General features: G+C 42.5%; 1 protein-coding gene across 1 annotated transcript in view; it reads left to right on the top strand.

Moving 5' to 3' along the window:
* Positions 1–23,131, top strand: part of LOC126199168 (epoxide hydrolase 4-like) — a 61,215-nt gene that overhangs the window by 19,341 nt on the left and 18,743 nt on the right. Inside the window, exons 2-3 of the mRNA XM_049935928.1 lie at positions 12,113–12,237; positions 14,076–14,188. Of these exons, the coding sequence (XP_049791885.1) occupies positions 12,113–12,237; positions 14,076–14,188 (238 nt within the window). The remainder of the gene's footprint in view (positions 1–12,112; positions 12,238–14,075; positions 14,189–23,131) is intronic.

Raw genomic sequence — 23,131 nt, 5'->3', positions numbered from 1 at the left:
GGAGCGATGCTAAGAAGAACGAGATTGGATTACGTCATGTCCCCATTTTTCAGGTGTCCAAAATATGAACTGCAAAGTTTCTGACGTTCAAAGATGTTATGTATGGTTATTTTAATCAGTGTCGCAGCCTGAAGTAACAATACGAAACGAATATTTGCCACTGTTTCATTTTCCAAAACAGTGAGGGATAGGATATACAGGATTCTTCGTAAGTACCTCCAGGGTTTCAGAAGATGGACCGCGCTAAAACTACTGGACATAAAGAAAACAGACATACGTCAGTTGACAGAGCATCTGTCCGAGTGTGTAACTCATATTGCTTTACATGTGCTCCATTTTTAATGTGGGAAAGGTCAGTACGTGCATACAGTTTATTGACACGATATGTCCGATAAGGAGCAACGGCAGCCCGCTTTGCAATTGGGACTTGAGCTGCCTATCTACAGGTGCGAACTAATTCGATGCGACAATCAGGATTCGATGGTAACTGAAACTTGAGGACTGCACAACCTACAGGCGTTATCTGTAATTATAAGAATTCTGCAAACCGTTAGCAAGCTTCCCTTAACGACGCAGATACATAGAAATAACACACAGCAAACCCCCAACGGGTCTCTGATAAGTATCGTGGGACCCATATGTCCCGATGGTAGTCATAGGGTTAAAGAAGAAACAGGTCACTTTAGAACGCTGTAGCTAGTGTAGAACTGCTACAAGGCTGACATGAGGTTCTCCACCGCTCACAAGTCATGGCAGTAAATTGATGTGTTTGTGCCAGTCGTCTGAATTGAATCAGTGCATTAAGATGGATCGACATGAGAGCGTGACATAGTGATTGATACGAGCTACCGTGTATTGACGTACTCATGAACACATGTATGAAGTTGCACGATTTGTGGGTTTATCAACGCTGATTCTCCAACGCGCACACAAGGAATAGCGTGTCACTTACAGCCACCCAACACGGGGTAACAGAAAAAAATCGTAGCTGGCAGAGACTGTAAGCGAATGCCACGCCTAATCAATGACAATCGATTTCAAACCCGACAATAACTGCTGCTGTCACTGTCACGTCTGCCTCATGCAGTTTACAGGTGAACTTTGCGAACAGAACTGCACGCAGTGGATTTTTGGAATGGAGTACCTCGCAGAAGGATATTGCTAACGGCGGTACATAAAGCTGCACATCTTCAAAGGGCGCTGCAACACATACACTGGACAGTAGCTGACAGGAGTCATATCATAAAGTTAGACGTGGCGCCAGTAATGTAAGGTGTCGATTGGACCGACGAATCAGAGAGAGGTTAACCCGCAGTATACAGAGAGTATAGTTCAGGCCGCAGGTAGTACTGTGATGTCGGCACACTCATTCAGAGTAACGTGAATACGAACCAGAATATTTATTTAAATGTTCTCAGTGACTAAGTGATGCCCTTAATTTTACGTCTTCTTGATGAGAACGCTTTGGGCACACTCGTCTCCCAAGAGGCCAAACGCCGTGGTTCCAGGGCTGCATGCATAGGGGCCTACGGTCCTTGTCTGACGGACACCCAAGCACCGCACCACACCTCGACTGGCGAGCGAAATCACCTCATCCTAATCCCATAGACAGTGATGGGAAACAACAGTTTTATTTTATGGCCAATTTCGGTGAAGCCGGCCGGAGTGGCCAAGCGGTTCTAGGCACTACAGTCTGGAACCGCACGACCGCTACGGTCCATTTTCGAATCCTTCCTCGGGCGTGGATGTGTGTGATGTCCTTAGGTTAGTTAGGTTTCAATAGTTCTAAGTTCTAGGGGACTGATGACCTCAGAAGTTAAGTCCCATAGTGCTCAGAGCCATTTGAACCATTTTTCGGTGATATTTTTTGCCGAATTCGGTGATACTTTTTGCTAAATTTGATGTTTCATCTTGCAAAATTCAATATTAATTTATCCCCAAGTAGGGGTATTAGGCTTAATGACAAACTAGATGTTAATACAAGGTGTACAACTTTGCTTTCGCCGTTTTTTTCCCCAACATTTGAGGGTTTAATGAAAAAAATTGGTTACACATGTATTATTCAAAGTATTTTCCATCGTTGGCCACTACTTTCTCCCATCTTTCAGGTAGTGTACGAATCCCGCGACGCAAAAATTGTTCATCTTTTGAAGCGATCCACGAATCGGTCCAATTTGTGACTTCTTCATGAGATCGGAAGTGTTCGTCAGCCAGGCCTTGCGCCATTGATCTAAACAGCTGATAGCCTGATGGAACAAGGTCTGGAGAATACAGCGGGTGGAGTAGGACTTCCCATTTGAACGTTTCCAAGTACATTTTGACCTCTTTTGCAACGTGGGGTCGAGCGTTGTCGTGCTGCAAAATCACTTACCGTTCCTCTCGCTGTATTGCTGCTCTGCTCAAACGAATTAACTGCGTTAGATAACGGGCACCTGTGATTGTTTCACTTGGTTTTAACACCTCATAGTACACGACGCCGACCTGGTCCGACCAAATGCAGAGAATAATCTTGGAGCCGTGAATATTCGGTTTGGCCGTCGACGTGGAAGCATGGCTGGGATAACGCCATGATTTTTTGCGTTTAGGGTTATCGTAATGAACCCATTTTTCGTCCCTGGTCACAATGCGATGCAGAAATCCCTTCTGTTTTTGCCTCTGAAGCAACTGTTCACAAACACGCAAACGCCGTTCAACGTCTCTTGGTTTCAGCTCACACGGGACCCAAGTTCCTTCTTTCTGAATCATGCCCATAGCCTTGAGACGTTTTGAGATGGCTTTCTGTGTCACTCCCACTAATCGTGTCAATATTTCTTGAGTTTGACGCGAGTCTTCACTCAGCAATGTCTCCAATTCTGCATTTTCGAAAACATTCTCTCTTCCACCCTTATGCCGGTCTACGACGTCAAAATCACTGTTCTTGACACGACACGTTCTTTCACTAATAGCGTCCTTACCATACGTACTTGAGAGCATTCGATGAGACTCAGCCGCTGTTTTCTTCATACTGAAACAAAACAGTAACACCTCCTGCAAATGACGAGAATTAGGCTCGTAAACTGACATTTTCAGTCTAGAACAACTTTATGATGCAGACACAGATCGACTAATGTTTGAATGAGGTTATGCTGACCGAGGTCCAAGCTAACTGCATGACGTCTCCGATCTGTTTCTTTCGACCGCTACTTACCGTTGTCGCCACCTAACGGCACACGGTGGAAGCAAAGTTGTACGCCTTGTATTTTTGCCAAAATCGGTGTTAATATCTTTGCAAAATTCGGTGATAATATCTTTTCCAAATTCGGTGCTACTGTTTCTGCCGCATTTGGAATTACTGTTTTTGCCGAATTCGGAGTTACTCTTTTTGCCGAATTTGAATTTACTACAGTTTCTGAGTTGCTCTTTTTGCCAGATTCGGAGTTACAGTTTTTGCCAAAATCGGAGATACTGTTTTATTTTACCAAAATCCGCAGTTACTCTTATTGACAGATTTGGATTTCCTTTATTTTTGCCAAGTGCAGAGTTACTGGTTTTTTTTGCCAGATACTGATTTTCAATTTTTGGCCGAATTCTGAGTTACTGTTTTTTGACAAATTCGGCTCTGTTTTTGCAAAATTCGGTGTTGTTTTTGACAAATTTGGTGTTGCTTTTCCTAGATTCAGTGTTGCCAAATTCCGTGCTTTTTTTTCCAAATTCGATGTTCTTTTTTTTTCAAATACGGTGCTGCTTTTTCATTCCATATTGTTATTGTTTTCTGCCAAATTCGCTATTATCTTTTTTTAAAAATTCGGTGTTTTTTAACAAATTTTGTGTTTCTTTTTGGCAAAGACGTTGTTGTTTTCTTCCCAACTTCAGTGTTTATCCATCCGTCAATAACTATTATTTATGAATATTCGTAAAGTAGCGTCCTCAGATTTGTAACTGTTTCTACACAGGAATTGACAAATTCCGCGATATACCATAAGAAATGCTGATTTCTTCGTATATCGCAAAAATCGACGATTTCTCTTTATTTCGTTCAAAACTGCTAATTTCGCTTTATTTTTCGCTTCATGGTTTTCGCAGCCGGCCGTTGTGACCGAGCGGTTCTAGGCGCTTCAGTCCAGAACCACGCGGCTGCTACAGTCGTAGGTTCGAATCCTGCCTCGGGCAGGGATGTGTGTGATGTCCATAGGCTAGTTAGGTTTAAGTAGTTCTAAGTTCTAGGGGACTGATGACCTCAGATGTTAAGTCCCATAGTGCTTAAAGCCATTTGAACCATTTTTTTCGTTTTCGCAAAATTTTCCTGCCGTACCCATGGAACATCATGAGGCGAAGTTTAGCAATCAACGTTCCCGCAGTTTCAACACCTACTGGATCTAATGATCAATGATGGCTTCAATTGGATATGGCGTGCCTGTAGACTCGCTTGAACTCGCTTACTCACTGAACTGAAGCCTTACGAAGGATACACGTTGTCATACATATGTTTCAAGGGGGTGAGTAATTTATCTGTACAAGCTTTTTGGCAGACATTTACCACTACGAGAAGACTACACCAAGAACGGTAGAGGAGCTCTGTTTTGAAGGGCAGCTCAAGGAGAAGCTGTGATCCGAAAACGGACGTGATTGAGTTATTTCATCTCACCAGTTTTCAGCTAACTCAAATACTAATCGCAGCGTTACTATAACCACTGTACAGACATTGGTCTTCACGCTTACAATACCAATGCTAAGAGTACTGGTACCGCTGAATCTTGGTTACAGCATCACAAAATCTGATATCGTTTCTTGCAGATGGCGTAAGATGCAGCTGTGTTAATTCTTGAAAATGTTCCTAAAATTAATATAAAACCGGTATTCGCATCCCCTAGCTTTCGGCGCTAGGCGTCATTTAACAGCGTCGCGGCCCCACCGGGAAGGTAAGCCGTGCTGCCAACCGACTTGAAATGGTAGCAGGTTCAAATTGGTTCAAATGGCTCTGAGCACTATGGGACTCAACATCTTAGGTCATAAGTCCCCTAGAACTTAGAACTACTTAAACCTAACTAACCTAAGGACATCACACACACCCATGCCCGAGGCAGGATTCGAACCTGCGACCGTAGCAGTCCCGCGGTTCCGGACTGCAGCACCAGAACCGCTAGACCACCGCGGCCGGCAAATGGTAGCAGGTATTGCGGGCAGGAGAACACCACGGAGTTTATTACGGCATTTGTTGGGACTCGAACATGTTCGCCAGCGCAAATACCTGTTCGATACGATGTCGGTTAGAGGGCGGCACCTGTGCACACTGCAGAGTCTGGTTCGCCCTGCGTCAGTGTATCAACAAACGCAGACACACTTGTTTGGTACTGTGCTGAGCGCACGGGAAATGGAACACTGTTCTTGAGAGGAAAGGTCAGATATGTACTGTGTTTACGGAGCGGCGGATGGAAATGCTCTCGCTACTCAACGGTTGTACGTTCAGCGGTTTCAGAATTGTCGAGTTCCAGATCGATGCAAGTTCACTGCCACCCATAGATCCATAAGAGAGACAGGTGTAGTTGGCGTGAGTTGGCCACTGACAAGGTATCGTAATGGCATATGTGCATTTAAGGTCTACGTCGAAAACCGATGCACTTTTTCGTGATGTAATTATGAAAGCCGGGCGGACATGGTCGTCCACGTACGCAGTGCCTACACCAGAGTTTGACGAGGACGAGTTGGCACTGCTGCAAAACGCACCCTCAACAAGGTCGCGGAGTGTTTCTGTAGCAAAGGTTGTGAGCCATTCAAATGAAGACGATTTGCACGCTTATCACCTTGAGAAAATTCCAGCCTGAACTCAGATGATTTTCCACGTTGACTTTCGCCGGCGGTTTTTGTACAAGTGTGCCATTCCACTTGAATTCCTACACTTTGTACTATTAACGGATGACACATCCTTTACAAGGGTAGGTGTGTTCAACAGCCACAGTCAACAAACGAGAGCATGGAAAAATCCGCACGCCACCTTCGTTGGTGGTCGCCAAGAGCGCTTCGCAGTCAACGTCAGGGTTTGGTTTGGTAGACGGTAATCTGACTAGTCCGTAGATACTCACCGGACGATTGAACCCAAACAGTCCGCAGCTCGTGGTCGTGCGGTAGCTTTCTCGCTTCCGACGCCCGGTTTCCCGGGTTCGATTCCCGGCGGGGTCAGGGATTTTCTCTGCCTCGTGATGGCTGGGTGTTGTGTGATTTCCTTAGGTTAGTTAGGTTTAAGTAGTTCTAAGTTCTAGGGGACTGATGACCATTGATGTTAAGTCCCATAGTGCTCAGAGCCATTTGGACCATTTGGTTACTGGAACATGTTCCACTCAATGTGTGGCAGTGCATATGGTACCAAGATGATGCTGCATCTACATCTACATCTACATCCACATCCATACTCCGCAAGCCACCTGACGATGTGTGGCGGAGGGTACCCTGAGTACCTCTATCGGTTCTCCCTTCTATTCCACTCTCGTATTGTTCGCGGAAAGAAGGATTGTCGGTATGCTTCTGTGTGGGCTCTAATCTCTCTGATTTTGTCATCATGGTCTCTTCGCGAGATATACATGCGATGCGAAATCATTTGGATTAGATCTTTGGTAAGAACTGGATAGGGCGCGGTGATATGGAGGCATACGTTCCCCTCACTTGGCATCCCTTGTTTTTTACGTCTGGGAACACCTGAAGTCTATTTTTTATGAAACACCTATCGAGACGGATGAAGATCTGACAGCGCGATTTATGGTAGCCTCTGCTGCAATCCCCACTTTGTCAGAGATGTTTGAAAGAGAGCATGGCGTGCGTTGAAGCAGGGAGGCGTAATTTCGAGCAGTTTTCTTGTTTGCAAATAAATATTAGGAAACGTCAACCCCACCTCTCTATTTACCTTGATGTCACAGAGAAATTGAAGAAGGTCGCCTTGAGACTTAATACCATGTCAACTGGGATGGCAGCGGTGGCCATGCGGTTCTGGCGCTGCAGTCCGGAACCGCGGGGCTGCTACGGTCGCAGGTTCGAATCCTGCCTCGGGCATGGTTGTATGTGATGTCCTTAGGTTAGTTGGATTTAAGTAGTTCTAAGTTCTAGGGGACTTATGACCTAAGATGTTGAGTCCCATAGTGCTCAGAGCCATTTGAACCATTTTTTTCAACTGGGATGGCAGCTTATTTGCCTATCTTCCCGGCAGCGTGCGACGCTGTTAAATGACGCCTAGCGCCGCATGTTAAAGGTTGCGGACGTGGGCTGCTATGTGAAAGGTGCCTGTTACGACCCTCCCATTTTTACGTATATTTGAGAAAGGTAAAGGTAAGGTCTGTGGTGCAAGTGCGATAGCAGAGTATCAGCTAGACTGCAGCCCTTCTATTCGCCGTGGCACTAGGAGACGGACGAGTGGCGGGTGCCTCTCCCGGCTCTGTTTTCCCCAGGAAAACATCCCCGAAATTCATTTTGATAGCAGGCTGAATGGACCCGAGGCCGCACTGCAGGGAGTGGAAAGAGGTAAAATGCCCGCCCCCGACCCGAGTTTGAACCGGGGACCTCCAGGGCTGGAGTCTAGTGCTCTACCCACTGGACCACCAAGGTCACATACCGTCGTTTGGAGCAAATTTATTAAACCAGAACCACACATTCATAAAATAAGCATCATTCAAAATATACTCTTTTTCATATATGTGACAAAGGAAGAATGGAGAAGGGCAGAAATAAACCTCAAAATATCATAAGAAACTTTGTCATGCCTTTTCCAAGTGAAGAATGTCTGTACTAGGTAGACTGCAGTACACGTCGCACAAGTCCTGTGAGGATTCCTAGAATAAGAACGGTAAATGCAATTATTGGGCCATGCGCGGCTCGTGTTCATGCCGTTTCTTGCTGGACAGCTTGTCTTTACGGAACTGTCGCCTCGTTTCTTATTCGATTTACTGGCGTCACCAATTTGCTGGCTTGCCTGCCTGTGAGTGGCAGCAGCAGCACGTATCGATAAGAGCTCTGTCGTATTATCTTTGAGGGGACCGCTAGTATTTCCGGCTCGTCGTGTGTCGGGAGGTGAGTCGGGACGGAGCACCAATGGGGTGCGGACAGCCAGTGCTCGCCGACCGCTGGCGACACACAGGTACTGTCCGACGGAAGGAGACTGGAGCGGGAACGATCGTTGGTTGGTCGTTCGGTCGGTCGTCTCATCGGGCGACGTGTATTTGGTCTTCTGACCGTTTCTGGGCCTCGTCAGTTGGTCATCTTGCCGGACGCGGATCGGTTCCTTCCTTGTGCAGAGATGTCGGGTGGACAATGGGCAAGCCGGTATCTCTGCATGGTTGGGTCCGAGCCAGTGTGCGCGGGTCGCCGTGTCTCCGAGTTCCCAACGGACATGGAGTTGAGTCGGCTTGGATCTGCAGTCAGGTCCGGACAGCCAAGACTCGCCCGACCGTTGCTGACACACATGACTTGAGTGGGGACGACCTTGGTTGGTCTTTCGGTCGATCGTCTCATCAGACGACTTATATTTAGTCGCCGACCGCTTCGGCTTCTCTGTGTGTGTCGACTTGTCATTCGCCCTTGTTGTTCCACAGTGAATGCTTTTACGATTGTTCGAGTTCTTGTGGAAATGTTTTCGTGGAACTGTGTCTAGCTTGTGTAATTTCGACTGAGCAGTTACGTTAATACAGTCTGCGTACTGGAGTAGGCAGTTGGTCGGTTGGGACAGAGCAGCGAGGAAGTCTCCGCGGCGGGGTCATTAGCGTAGTTTTCCGCAGTGTGTTTTTCCTCGCCGTGTTGATGCTGTCCTTTACCGCGTGTACTTCGACAGCCTTTAGTGTTGTTCATATTTTTGAGTGGTTATTGTGTCTTGGCTGTTTTTAGACGCCCATTAGTTCTGCGGGTATCTTCGTTCTCGGCTGATGTTTTCCGTTTTCGTGCCATTGGTCGGCGGAAGGGAATTGATTAGGTTGTTGTTCGGTCCTCTGGCCGTCCGTGGGTCGGGTTACCATCTGATTACTTAATCTTATTCTTGGCTGCCTGTCTCACCTAAACTTATGTTAGAGCCACCTCCTCAGGCCGACCCTTGGATCACTTCTGAGTACCACTGTTCTATAGTGTTTAGATTGTGATTTTTTTGTCTCAAGTGCTGTGTGAGGCCTTCAGCTGCCTATTAATTTAGTTGGTTTAATTTTAAAATAAGGCCTTCAGCCGACTTAAACAGAGCTTTCAAGATTGATTTGTTTAAAACTAATTTTAAAAAGGAGATTTGGTTCCATTTGAAATCTTTGTCATCCAGGCCTTAAGCCTTGAGTTGTTCAACGTTCAGTATATGGTCTTCAACCGAGCGTTTACGTGAAAACATTTTTTTTTAAGAAAAGGCCTTCAGCCGCCTTAAATGAAAATTGTAAAGATTCTTTGTTTAAACTAATTTTTTAAGAAATTTTTGCTCTATGCAAGTATTTACGTATTTTTTTTTTTAGGAAAGGCCTTCAGCGGCTTGTCTCCTTAAAGCAATTTTAATAACTTGTGTTCGGGCTTTCAGCCATCTTGTTTTGGATCCCTTTAAGGATATGTGTGATTAAGAGTTTTTAGGAAAATAAAGTTTGTGTGTTTTGTGCAACAAACAGTAACTGATTTTGGTCCCTTTCCACAACTATAACCTGATCCGTTCTGTCCTGCGAAAGCAGATTTCAATTATTTTCATTTGTAAAGTAGAGTACCGTAAACAGGGCGTACTTTGTCCACCGTGGACACTTTGACCACTCATACACCAGAGGTTTTACAGCTCTCTTGTGGCTCTCATTTGGGTGTTTAAGTTTGGTGGTAAAGTTCCATCAATATACTCTAGACGGCGCGAAAGTTGGCGAACCTGTTACGACTTAAAGTTGTACACAAAAGAGTCTATTAAAACCTGGGTGTGCAAAATGCACCGATATCATTTAACTGCAAAGCCTTCGGTGTTTTCAATATCAAGTATGTTACTAGATTAATTCTGAAAACAGACCACTGATTAGTTATTTGCTCGCATGCATATATCTGCCACTGTATTACGATTTATGTGGTGATCTGCGTGATTTTTCTGTTTTGGGGTTACTTTGACCACTGGCCATTGTTACCCAGGATTACAGATACACAGCTTATTAAACAGTGTTGATGCCAATGACAGTGTGGAATTAAGGAATACAAACATTAACCGTCGGTAAGAGTTAACGTGCCTACAGCTAAGAAGAACAAATGTCAGTCATATATTGCTCAAACTGCAAGCTGTTGTGTTACAAATATAACATATAATGTCAAATATCTCCAGAAACAAGGAATGATGTTTGTTTGGTCCACAACTACCAGATGTTGACTCAGTAAGTACAGCATGGTTAACCTTAGTTCTAACTGCACCGTATGTTTTGAATCGAGGATTTAGGTTTAAGATGGATGAAACTGAAGATATTATGTTCAACTAAAATCGGAGCTATGTGTGTGGTACTCCATACTAGTATCTTTCATTATACTTATAATTCTGATAACGGGTCATACTATTTGAGTTATGTACTGTATAGGTTTTTTTTTTCTTTTATGGGGCTTAATGGAGAACTTAAAAATTTTTTAAATCAATGTATGTATTTCTGGATGCTCAAAGTTTCATTGTGTTTTTTAAATATTCACAGAAATGGAATGGTGTTGACAATTGTGGCGAAAGCTTTTATGAGGCTCAATAGAGCACTTAAGAAAATTTTACGTCACTGTATTCGTTTCTGGGTGGTCAAAGTTTCATTGCGCTTTTGAAGTATTAATCACAAATGGAATAGTAGTGTGGTGTGCATACTGTAAGACCTTCGGTACACACACCATCAGATTATTTGACTTGTCGCTCTAACGAAGTAGGCGAGTGTCAGCAATATGTCTCGTGGTCTTATCGTGGCATGTTTATCTTCTGCCGTTAGGTCAGACGATAGAAATGCCACTTGCACGCTTAGAATAGCAGATTGATGGTGACCAACTTTAAACAGAACTTCATTAATTTTCACACACATTTATTAAAATAATAACAATTACAAAAATAACTTAATTTGGTTCTGGATGCTATTTACAATTGACAATCTGAAGTTCCTTTGGTCTTGGTATGTTAATCTTATTCTCACATATCTCCGATACTAGACAAAGAGCCTATACATTTCTCTTCATGGCTATGTACAGGAATATGATAATCTTATTAGGCGCAGACTGAAACTTGACTATAGCCTGGTACAGACAAATGCAGACTAATGCAGACTGGTGCAGACTGACTAATCGGAGGTCTGTACACTCGTTATAATACCTCGAGCGTTCAGGTATCACTGTGCGGGTGTGATCCGCAAGGAGAAAGGGTTCTACGTTAGCAGCAATCCCATTGGCTGTGTTACATATTAATACCTGGATCGGCGGAGGCAAATTTTGGTCCGTCTCTAAGACAGCGCCATCTCGTAGTGCGGAGACGGATGAGCGCTGCGCCTGTGCTGTTGTGCGTAGCGGGGCGAGCTTTATTGGGAAAGTTGTGTATGCGCTGACTACGCGGAACTATGTACACAACAAGTAGTTGACACTTGTGGTGAAAGTATAGCCCAGTCAATGTATCCCCAAATCTATGCTAACTTTGACCACACATAATTTTTTTATTACTTGCTCTGAATTTTAGAAAATGTATTGCACCAATTACTGTGTAATCCTTTCACACTAGCCCCAATGTTCACTAACATAACTATCTCAGAAGTTAAAAGAAACAGTCATGATAATCACAGTTGAATCTGAAACTCTATCGAAGTATACCCGGTTGACGGTAACAAGAATGTTGGTACTTAGAAATAGGGTTCCATTGTCTTCAAATGATTCAATATAGATCTATCATCCTGGATCCAAACGACAATTACGATTCTATAACGCCCTTCATGAATATTTCGTGACCGACGGTGTCACATATATGCTACAAATATTGAGCATACTATCCTTTCTTATTGCGTTGTCCCTTACAAGTTGGTATAAACATTTCCCACCAATACTTAATACACAATACGCTATGAATATCTTTGTCTTGCGTCCCAGATCGAGACATGTAAAACTCCTAATAATTCTACTTTGTTCCGTGATGCTCTCTTACGCTGATATGTATCTTCTTTTGCAGGACGTGAAAATACATTACGTTGAGAAAGGAGATAAATCGCACCCACTGATGTTATTCGTCCACGGCTACCCAGAGTTTTGGTACTCATGGAGACATCAGATTAAGGAATTCTCGAGAGACTACTGGTAAGGCGAAAATATCACTATGACACCATAGGTGGATTTTTCTGCAGAGTCGTTCCTGAGTCGTTTATGAAAAACTTTTTAAATTTCAGAAACGTTTGTCAGTCTTATCAGTTCAAGATCAGTGGAGTTTGTATGGGCACGAACTGGAATTGAATTTTCTTGTTACTGTAAAAGTTTCCGTTAAAAATTACCCTATTTATTCTCGATACAATAAAAGTGTAGAAAATTGTGTGGTACAGTGTCAGTAGTATATGTTACCTGACTATACTGGGGGGATACTTCACGACTATCTTAAGATCAGCTGTACGTGTCTTTATCTATGATACAGAACAGAAATATCCCGAACAGCCATTGCACTTATCGACAGACACTGTAACCGTGACACAAAGTTACCTCTAAATAACTCTTCCTGAAATTCCTTAGTTTAGACTAATTAGACAGGAAGCAATGCAAAAATTGTTATATCGATTTCCTCATTAATACGTATTGCATCAGATATTCCACTGAATTTGAATCGTATTAAAAAGTCATTCACACCACTTAAAGCGAACAAAGCACAAGGCCTCGACGGGATTTCAGTAAAATTTTACGTTGAATATGCCACGGAAACAGCTCTCTTTCCAGCTCACTGAGAATTCCCTGCGGCTCTTAGTGACTGGAAAAGAGGACAAGTCACCCCTGTTTACAAAAAGGGTGAAAAATCGGAGCACAGAATTACAGAGCAGTATCGCAGACTTCAGTCTGTTACAGAATTCTGGAAGGTAAACCAGCATCCCTCAAGCAATCAGCAAGGGTTTAGGTAAAACCACTCTTGCGAAACATTGTTTCCTGTATTGGTAAACAATACCTTCCGAAGAAGACACGTAGGTGAACAGATGGATTCCATCTTCTTAGATTTCTGGTAGGCCTTCGACACTTCATCGCACCTATACGCTCATGTGGAGTATCTTCGTAAATGTCTCATTTGCTCGAGGAACATTTACGTAATGAAACCCAGTACGTTACTCTGGACAGCAAATGTTCCTCAGAAACTAAAATGACATTGGGTACGCCTCAAGGAAACGTAATAGGACCTCTAAATTCTTAAATATACGCAAACGATTTTTCGGAAGGATCAACGACACTATTAAATGTTCGCTGGCGAAGGTGTTATATATAGGAAAGCAGTCGTTGGACGATTGCAAGTAACTGGAGACAGCCGCGGATAAAATTTCGACAGTTATCAGTGGCAGTTCTCATCCAATTTGGACACCGTTAAGCTAGTGCCTACAACAAAGAGGAAGAACCCGACAGTATCTGATTACAAGATTAGTGGTGAACGTCTCGAGCACTTCACATGATATAAGGGTTTAGACGTGATACTGGTAAGTTATATAAAATGGGACGATAACGCAAAATCAGTATTAGCGAAGAGGAAATGCTTCAAAAAAAGACGATGCAGTCCTCCGGAAGACCTGCTGGCTAAATTTTGTGAACCTGTATTTGAAGAAGACTGTGCGACCATTGTGCTGCCACTGTCGTGTACCTGGCGTAGCAAGCATGAGAATAATATGAAACACATGATGACCCATACAGTATGCCAATAGAAAAGAAAGTCGATAATATCAGTACTATTTATCCACCACCATGCGCTGTACTGTGGTCTTGGGTGTGTATATTTACTTGTAAATGTATATAAATACGACAATCTCAAGAAATATAATTTTCTTCCCATTGTGAAATACTTAACCAATATTGTGAGATAATAGTCAAAGCAATTTTGTTCTGTAATTTTACTCTACAACTTTGATTTTGGTTGTTTTCTCCTTCACTAATCTCCCCGTATTCTTCTCTAACAGGACAGTTGCAATGGATATGAGAGGGTTTGGAGACTCCGACAAGCCAGAGGGTAAACAAAACTATAAGATCGACCTGCTTGTCGAGGATATAAAGAACCTCGTGCAAGCTCTAGGTAAGCGTCGGGAGTGCTTTTTATTCCAAAGCCGTGCCGTCACAAATTGTCTCTCTTACTTTTGTGTCGTCTTGTGTCTTTAATTCTAAGTACAGACTTTAAGCCTTTGCCTTACCAGGATAGCACTAAATAATGCTTCAAACAACGTATTTCATTATCACATTGATTTATTTATTTATTTATTGTTCTGTGGGACCACATTTAGGAGAAGTCTCCATGGTCATGGAACGAGTCAATACATGAAATTATAACAAGATTGTAGAAACAGAATGAAATGAATTATAAGAAACATATTCAGGCGACAAGTCGTTAGTTTAAATAAAGAAAATCAAGAATGTAACACTGGAATTTGCTTAATTTTTTAGCTCTTCTAGGAGTTCCTCGACAGAATAGAAGGAGTGAGCCATGAGGAAACTCTTCAGTTTAGACTTAAAAGTGTTTGGGCTACTGTTAAGGTTTTTGAGTTCTTGTGGTAGCTTATTGAAAATGGATGCAGCAGAATACTGCACTCCTTTCTGCACAAGAGTCAAGGAAGTGCATTCCACATGCAGATTTGATTTCTGCCTAGTATTAACTGAGTGAAAGCTGCTAACTCTTGGGAATAAGCTAATATTACTAACAACAAACGACATTAAAGAAAATACATACTGTGAGGGCAATGTCAAAATTCCCAGACTATTGAATAGGGGTCGACAAGAGGTTTTCGAACTTACACCATACATAGCTCGAACAGCCCGTTTTTGAGCCAAAAATACCCTTTTTGAATCAGAAGAATTACCCCAAAAAATAATACCATGTGACATAAGCGTATGAAAATATGCGAAGTATACTACTTTTCGTGTTGAAATGTCACTTATTTCAGATACTGTTCTAATGGTAAATAAAGCGGCATTTAGTTTCTGAAGGATCTAAGAAATATTTATCATATTAATCGCCCAGCACAGAACCAGGATACACAGCATACTATAAGGCATTTGTCATCAGAATCGACAACAATAGTCGCAAGAAGAAGAAGAAGAAGAGATAGAAAAACTATAGGGATATACTAACGAGTAATGCAGTACGTAAGGAGATGAAAATCTAATAGTCATGGGGAACTGGAATGCGGTTGTTGGGGAAGGAGAACAACAAAGGGCTACGGGAGAATGTGGGCTTCACAGTAGAAATAAGAGAGAAGAAAGACTAATTGAGTTCTACGACAAATTTCAAGTAGTAACAGCGAATACTCTGTTCAAGAATCGCAAGAGGAGGAGATATACTTGGAAAAGGCCGGGAGATACGTGACGGGGTACCCGTTAGGTTTCATCCAGTTAGATTACGTTATGATCATGCAGTGATTCCAAATTCAGATTTTGTATTTTAAGATTACATGGTAGCAGATATAGATTCTTATAACAATTTAGTAATGATAAAGAGTAGGCTGTTGTTTAAAAAATCATTCAGGAATAATTAATGCGCAAAGAAGTGGGATACGGAAGTACTAAGGAATGAAGCGATACACATGAATTTCTCAGAGACTCTACACACCCCAATAATGAAAAACTAAGTAGGCTGTTCAGTTGCAAAGGAATGGACATCTGCAAAAAGACAGTCACAAAAGCTGGAAATAAAAACATATGTACAAGGAAGTTATCTGCAATGAAACCATTGGTAACAGAAGAAGTGATTGACGAAAGAAAGAAGTACAACTACAGAAAAATTCAGGAATACAGATATACATGTCCCTTAGGAATCAAGTAAATAAGAAGTGCAGGAAAGCTAAGACGAAATGGCTGAATGGAAAACGAAAGACAAATGATTGTTGAAAGGACTGACCCTGCATACAGAAATGTCAAAAAACCTTTGGTGAAATTATAACCAGGGGTGGTAACATTAACAGCGCAGTGGTAACTCCACTGTTAAATGCAGAGGAGAGGGCGAATAGCTCGAAAGGGCACACTGAAGGCCTCTACGTAGGGGAGGGCTTGTCTGAAGAAGCGATAGAAGAAGAAACATGAGCCGACAGGGAGAGACAAGGGATACGGTATTAGGGTCAGTATTTAAAAGAGCTTTGATCGACTTAATATCAAATTAGGTACAAAGGATAGATAATATTCCACCGGGGTTTCTAAAATCATTGAGTGAAGTGTCAACAAAATGACCATTCACGCTGGTGTGTAACATGTATGAAACTGGCTATGTACTATGAGACTTCCGGAAAAACATCATCCACACAATTATGAAGATAACAAGAGCCGACAAGTGCGAGTATTATCCCACAATCAGCTTAACATCTCATGCATACAAGTCGCTGACAAGAATAATATACAAGAGAATCGAACAGAAAACTGAGAATCTGTTAGATCATGATTAGTTTGCCTTTAGCAAAGACATCAGAGAGACAGTTCTGATGTTGCGGTTAATAATCGAAGAACACTAAGGAAAAATCAGGCACGTTCTTAAGACTTGTCGACCTGGAAAACGCGTTCGAAAATGTAAAATTATGCAAGATGATCGAAATTCTGAGAAAAGTGGGGGTAAGATACAGGAAACGACGAATAATATACAGCACATACAAGAACCAAAGGGGAAAGTAAGAGAAGAAGACCAAAAACGAAGTGCCCGGATTAAAAAGCGTGTAAGACAGGGATGTATTCTTTCGCTTTCACTGTACACTCATACATCGATGTACGAAATATGGGAACAGAAGAAAGATTCAAGAGTGGGATTAAAGTTCAAGATGGAAGGATATCAATGAATAGATTCACTGATGACGTTGCTATCCTCAGTGAAAGTAATGAAGGATTACAGGGCTTGTTGACGGGAGCGAACAGTCTAAAGTGTACAGAATATGGACTGGGAGTATATCAAAGAAAGACGAAAATAATGAGAAATAGTTCAGATCTTAACAGTGCAAAATTTGACATCAGAATTGGGGATCTTGAATAAGACAAAGTTAAGCACTTCTGCCACCTAAGCTGTAAAATAACCGATGATGGACGCAGAAAGGAGGACGTAAAAAGCAGACTAGCACGGGCAAAAGGGCATTCCTGGGCAAGATCTTAATTTGAGGAAAAAATTGCTGGGAATGTACGTTTGGAACACAGTATTGTATAGTAGTAAAACATGGACTATAGGAAAACTGGAACACTAGAGGATCAAAGTATTTGAGATATGGTGCTTCAGACGAATGTTGAAAATTAGGTACACTGAAAGGGGAAGGAATAAGGATGTTCTCCACAGAACCGGGGAGGAAAGTAGTGTTTTGGAAAACACTGACAAGAAGAAGGGACAGATGATAAGACATCTGTTAAGACAACATAGAATAATTTCCATTGTACTAGAGAGAGTTGTAGAGCATAAAACTGTAATTCGGCCGGTGTGGCCGAGCGGTTCTAGGCGCTTTAGTCTGGAACCGCGCGACCGTTACTGTTGCAGGTTCGAATCCTGCCTCGGGCATGGATGTGTGTGATGTCCTTAGGTTAGTTAGGTTTAAGTAGTTCTAAGTTCTAGGGGACTGATGACCAGTGCTCAGAGCCATTTGAACCATAAAACTGTAGAGGAAGACAGAAATTGGAATGCATCCCTCAAATAATTGAGGACTTAGGTTGTAAGTGCTACACTGAATGTTCAAATGTGTGAATTCCTAAGAGACCAAACTGCTGAGATCATCAGTCCCTAGACTTACACACTACTTAAACTAACTTAAACTGACTTATGCTAAGAACGACACACACACCCATGCCCCAGGGAGGACTCGAACCTCCGGCGGGAGGGGCCGCGCAATCCGTCACATGGCGCCTCCAACCACACATCCACTCCGCACGGCGCTACACTGAGACATAGCGGTTGCTACACGAGAAGAATTCGTGATGGTCCGCATCAGATTAGTAAGAAGTGTGATTACTAAAAAGAAAAAAAGACCCTGTTGGTTGTGGATACGAGGCTTGGCTGCATGGTTGCCAGATTGCCCCAACATATAAATCCATGGATGGTAGAAGTTCAGAGGATCAGCAAGATGAAACCCAAGATGGCGAACTTTATGACTTCACAATCCAAGATGGCTATCTTCATGATTTGTGTATAGATCCACCAACACATGACTGTATAATGTTTCAGTGGAGATAGTCCAGTGTAAAAATACATGCAAATTTTTCGAAAAATCCGAGCTTAAAATTGTGAGATAGCTTCTTTGACGTGTTTTGAACAGTAGCATGTTGCTTGGTATAGTAATTCAAGCATTTAAGAACATTTTAATGCCATCTAACAAATAACACTTTTAAGGGCATGTATGTAGCAGCACTTAATCGTCAGCAAGTTATAAATATGCTCCAGGTCGCACAAGACATGGAAAGAGTTCTTACAATTACGTTATTACAATGATCTTGTGAGATCGCACCGACTGCTGTAGATTGCAGATGTTGTGTCCATGTCTTACGAGGTTAGAACCCAATTGCGGTCTGCCGCCAGCCTCCTTATCCACGACATTCTCCCTCAGACAGCTGCCGCGATAATATCCTTACATGTCTGCCAGCCTGACCCCATGCAAAGATGTCTGCTGTGACAGTTTTCCCCAGACTTTTGCAGTAACAGTGTGCCATATGCTACCAGACCTGACTCTACAGCGAGACGCCCGCCAAACTTCTGCCTAGATGCGTAGGGAGTACAAGAAATGACTTCAGACCTTCTCTCCACACTCCCAGTTGATCATAACAGTGCCACATACAAGAAGGATAATACTGTACATTTTTCTCCATGTGCAAGAATGGTCACATCCATTTATGTACCAAAAGCAGCAGACGTTGGAAATGCTGTCCCACGTAACTGAAGAGTGCATAATGTGACTTCTGGAATGAATGGAATATACAGGGTGATTCAAAAAGAATACCACAACTTTAGGAATTTGAAACTCTGCAACGACAAAAGGCAGAGCTAAGCACTATCTGTCGGCGAATTAAGGGAGCTATAAAGTTTCATTTAGTTGTACATTTGTTCGCTTGAGGCGCTGTTGACTAGGCGTCAGCGTCAGTTGATGCTAAGATGGCGGCCGCTCAACAGAAAGCTAATTGTGTTATTGAGTACGGCAGAAGTGAATCGACGACAGTTGTTCAGCGTGCATTTCGAACAAAGTATGGTGTTAAACCTCCTGATAGGTGGTGTATTAAACGTTGGTATAAACAGTTTACAGAGAATGGGTGTTTGTGCAAAGGGAAAAGTTCTGGACGGCCGAGAACGAGTGATGAAAATGTAGCACGCATCCAGCAAGCATTTGTTCGCAGCCCAGGAAAATCGACTCGCAGAGCTAGCAGAGAGCTGCAAATTCCACAATCAACTGTATGGAGAGTCCTACGAAAAAGGTTAGTTATGAAACCTTATCGTCTGAAATTGGTTCAAGCACTGTCTGCAGCTGATAAGATTAAAAGAATCGATTTCTGTGATTTTATCCTTGCTCAAATGGAAACAGATGAATCTTTCGTTTCAAAGATTGTGTTTAGTGATGAATCAACTTTTCACACTAACGGGAAAGTCAACCGTCACAATGTCTGTATATGGGGCACTGAGAATCCGCGGGAAACAACTCAGTATGAACGTGACTCGCCTAAGGTGAACGTTTTCTGTGCCATTTCAGCCAATAAAGTTTTTGGTCCCTTTTTCTTCGAAGGTGCTACTGTAACTGGACTACAGTATCTGGAGATGTTAGAGAATTGGCTGTTCCCTCAGCTCGAACAAGAAGCACAACAATTCATATTTCAGCAGGATGGAGCGCCACCACATTGGCACTTATCTGTCCGTAACTACCTGAACGTCAACTACCCGAGGCGATGGATCAGCCGCCAGGCAGCCCGTGACAGAGCACTTCATCACTGGCCTCCAAGAAGCCCTGATCTTACCCCCTGCGATTTTTTCTTATGGGGGTATGTTAAGGATATGGTGTTTCGGCCACCTCTCCCAGCCACCATTGATGATTTGAAACGAGAAATAACAGCAGCTATCCAAACTGTTACGCCTGATATGCTACAGAGAGTGTGGAACGAGTTGGAGTATCGGGTTGATATTGCTCGTGTGTCTGGAGGGGGCCATATTGAACATCTCTGAACTTGTTTTTGAGTGAAAAAAAAAACCTTTTTAAATACTCTTTGTAATGATGTATAACAGAAGGTTATATTATGTTTCTTTCATTAAATACACATTTTTAAAGTTGTGGTATTCTTTTTGAATCACCCTGTAGTTCTACACTGCCAGGAATAGTAGGAAGGTTGTTAAATGCTGCACCACGCATCATGCCTGCCGCTGCGATGGCTGCGCCTTCCCTCACACTGTGTTCCCGAGCACAGGGTCCCGGGTTCGATTCCCGGCGGGTCAGGCATTTTCACCAGCCTCGAGATGACTGGGTGTTCGTGTTGTCCTCATCGTTTCATCATCATTCATGAAAGTGGCGTGATTGGACTGCGTAAATGTTGGGAATTTGTACGGGCGCTGATAACCACGCAGTTGAGCGCCCCACAATCCGAAACATCATCATCATCATCATCATCCCTCGCACTGTGCTGCAGTCGCCTGTGCTAAGCGCTACAGCTACACATCGTCTGACAACGCCCGGCTTAACTCTAGATGGTGGAGACGCTTCATTGTGCAGCATTCTGACAGCCAGCACATGCGGTATCATAAACAAATGACGAACAATTAACGTTCTTGTTATTGATGGCATCGTCGTCGCGCACTGCATGTAATCAGGGAGGTTATGGCTTTGATTACACTCAAGCGTAATTCTCGTGAAGTTCATATTTATTCAGCACACCTAATATTAAAGAATCGGGTACTACAAAACATGACGTCAGTAAGTAATACTGAGCTGCAGAGTTGCCAATTAAAACAGTTCCACTAGGCTTAGATGTGTAGCACAGATTTAATTAGTCCCATTAAGACTACATCCTCACGTCAATTGTCGACTGTATAGTAATAATTATACATTGCTTACAATTAGTGTCACATCCACGGACCAGTACCAATTAGTACATTTTCCTGTAAGGTGACAGCACAGTGCAGAGCTACTTTAGGAGCAATCAGGGATGGCAGAGAAGGATTTTGCTCTTTAATACACTCATTTTTACTCTGGCTGAACTATACGATAAAACTAGTCACTTTATCTACCATTTTCTCTTCTGCTGTAGACAGTTGTAATTTGTCTTATTGTGTATAAGCACGTACCTAAGGCAAGCAAAACAGAAATACAGTAGGATGACTTGATGAATTGGTTTTAACAATTTTCACGTGTAATTTTATTAATAACCTACGGATTTCGACATATTTCATGTGCAGTACACCTAAATTACATTTGTACACTTACCTCTCGGTTTTTAGGCGAGCTAAAACGGGCGTTTGAAAAAAAATGCAGGCAAATTCGAAGTAGCATTGTTAGCAGAAGACGACAAAGTTTTATACTGCAAGATATACACTTTTTTTATCCTAGTGTGGGGGGGTTCTACAATGATGATGTCAGTTTTAGTCGAATTAAGACGAACTTCTGTCTTGTTTAAAACTGCAAGTGTACATGTCTAATTCATGCTTGAGCTCCCTATACATCATGGCGAAATAAAACTGGATGAAATCGGTAGACGTAGCCCCAATTTTGTGTCAAAGGGTTGTTATAGCGTTGTTAATGTCTGCAGTAAATAACACTGCAAGATTATATCAGACGGTGAAGGACTTTCAGTTGACCCTGAACTTAAATAAATATAACGCAATGTGTTTAAAAATAGAAGTTCAAAAATGGCTCTGAGCACTATGGGACTCAACTGCTGAGGTCATAAGTCCCCTAGAACTTGGAACTACTTAAACCTAACTAACCTAAGGACAACACACACATCCATGCCCGAGGCAGGATTCGAACCTGCGACCGTAGCGGTCACGCGGTTCCAGTCTGTAGCGCCAGAACCGCTCGGCCACCAGCGGCCGGCAAAAATAGAAGTGATCCGTTCTCTTAAATGCTAGTGCAATCAGTATTAACTGTAAAATATCACTTCAGTTCTAAGTGATTCATGCCAATGACTTGCCTAATTTGTGTCGGGATGGTGGAATAAAAAAAGATCAGATTCAGTTATTATAATGTGTTCTTTGGTCTTAGTGTGCATACGTGATTACAGCTTACCATGAGACTTACGGCTGTGTATAGAAATATTTTACTCCCTCATACACTGGGAGAAATGGCCACCTTAATAGAATAAGAGAAATCAGATCTCACACAGAGATTAACTTGTTCATTTCCTCCCCACATGCTGTTCAAGAGTGGAATGTTCGAGAGACATCTGTGAACCCTATACCAAGCACTTGAATGTGAATTGTTGAGTTGTGAATTGATCAAGAGTGGAATGGTCGAGAGACATCTGTGAACCCTATACCAAGCACTTGAATGTGAATTGTTGAGTAGTTTGTGACACTTTTCCTGTAACATAGCGATGCATGAAGCGACTTGCTGCACCTGTTATAATGTATGGATGGCTTTAATATCTGTTTTTTAGCCAAGCTAAGACCAGTTTGTTGACAAATGATATGAACGACCCAGACATAGCATTATCAGCAGAAGACAACATATGTTTTGTACTGCAAAATAAATTTTATTCTCTAGCATGGAGGGTCGTTATATGTACAGATGACCTTAATCTCAGAATCAGCCAAATTTTTTGGCAAATAATACAGTCAGCGTAGACGGAGCATTATCAGGAGAAAATGACAGAAACGAACTATTCAAATCCCTCAAGTGCACTTTAAACTGTAAGCTGGATCCGCAGTAGCACCTTGTTTGTTTTGTAATGTTGTAGAAAAATCATATACGTACTTTGATTATCAGTAGTACCCATAATCAGCGAATATCTTTTAATTGCTACAGAACCATTAAGATATGACGGTAGTCCCAAGCGTGTTTTGTACTCGAAATCCTATGTACTTTGATAAATAATACAAGTA

This window comes from Schistocerca nitens, chromosome 8, assembly GCF_023898315.1.
Source record: "Schistocerca nitens isolate TAMUIC-IGC-003100 chromosome 8, iqSchNite1.1, whole genome shotgun sequence".
Taxonomy (NCBI): Eukaryota; Metazoa; Arthropoda; class Insecta; order Orthoptera; family Acrididae; genus Schistocerca; species Schistocerca nitens.
This window is presented reverse-complemented; position numbering and strand designations above follow the sequence as displayed.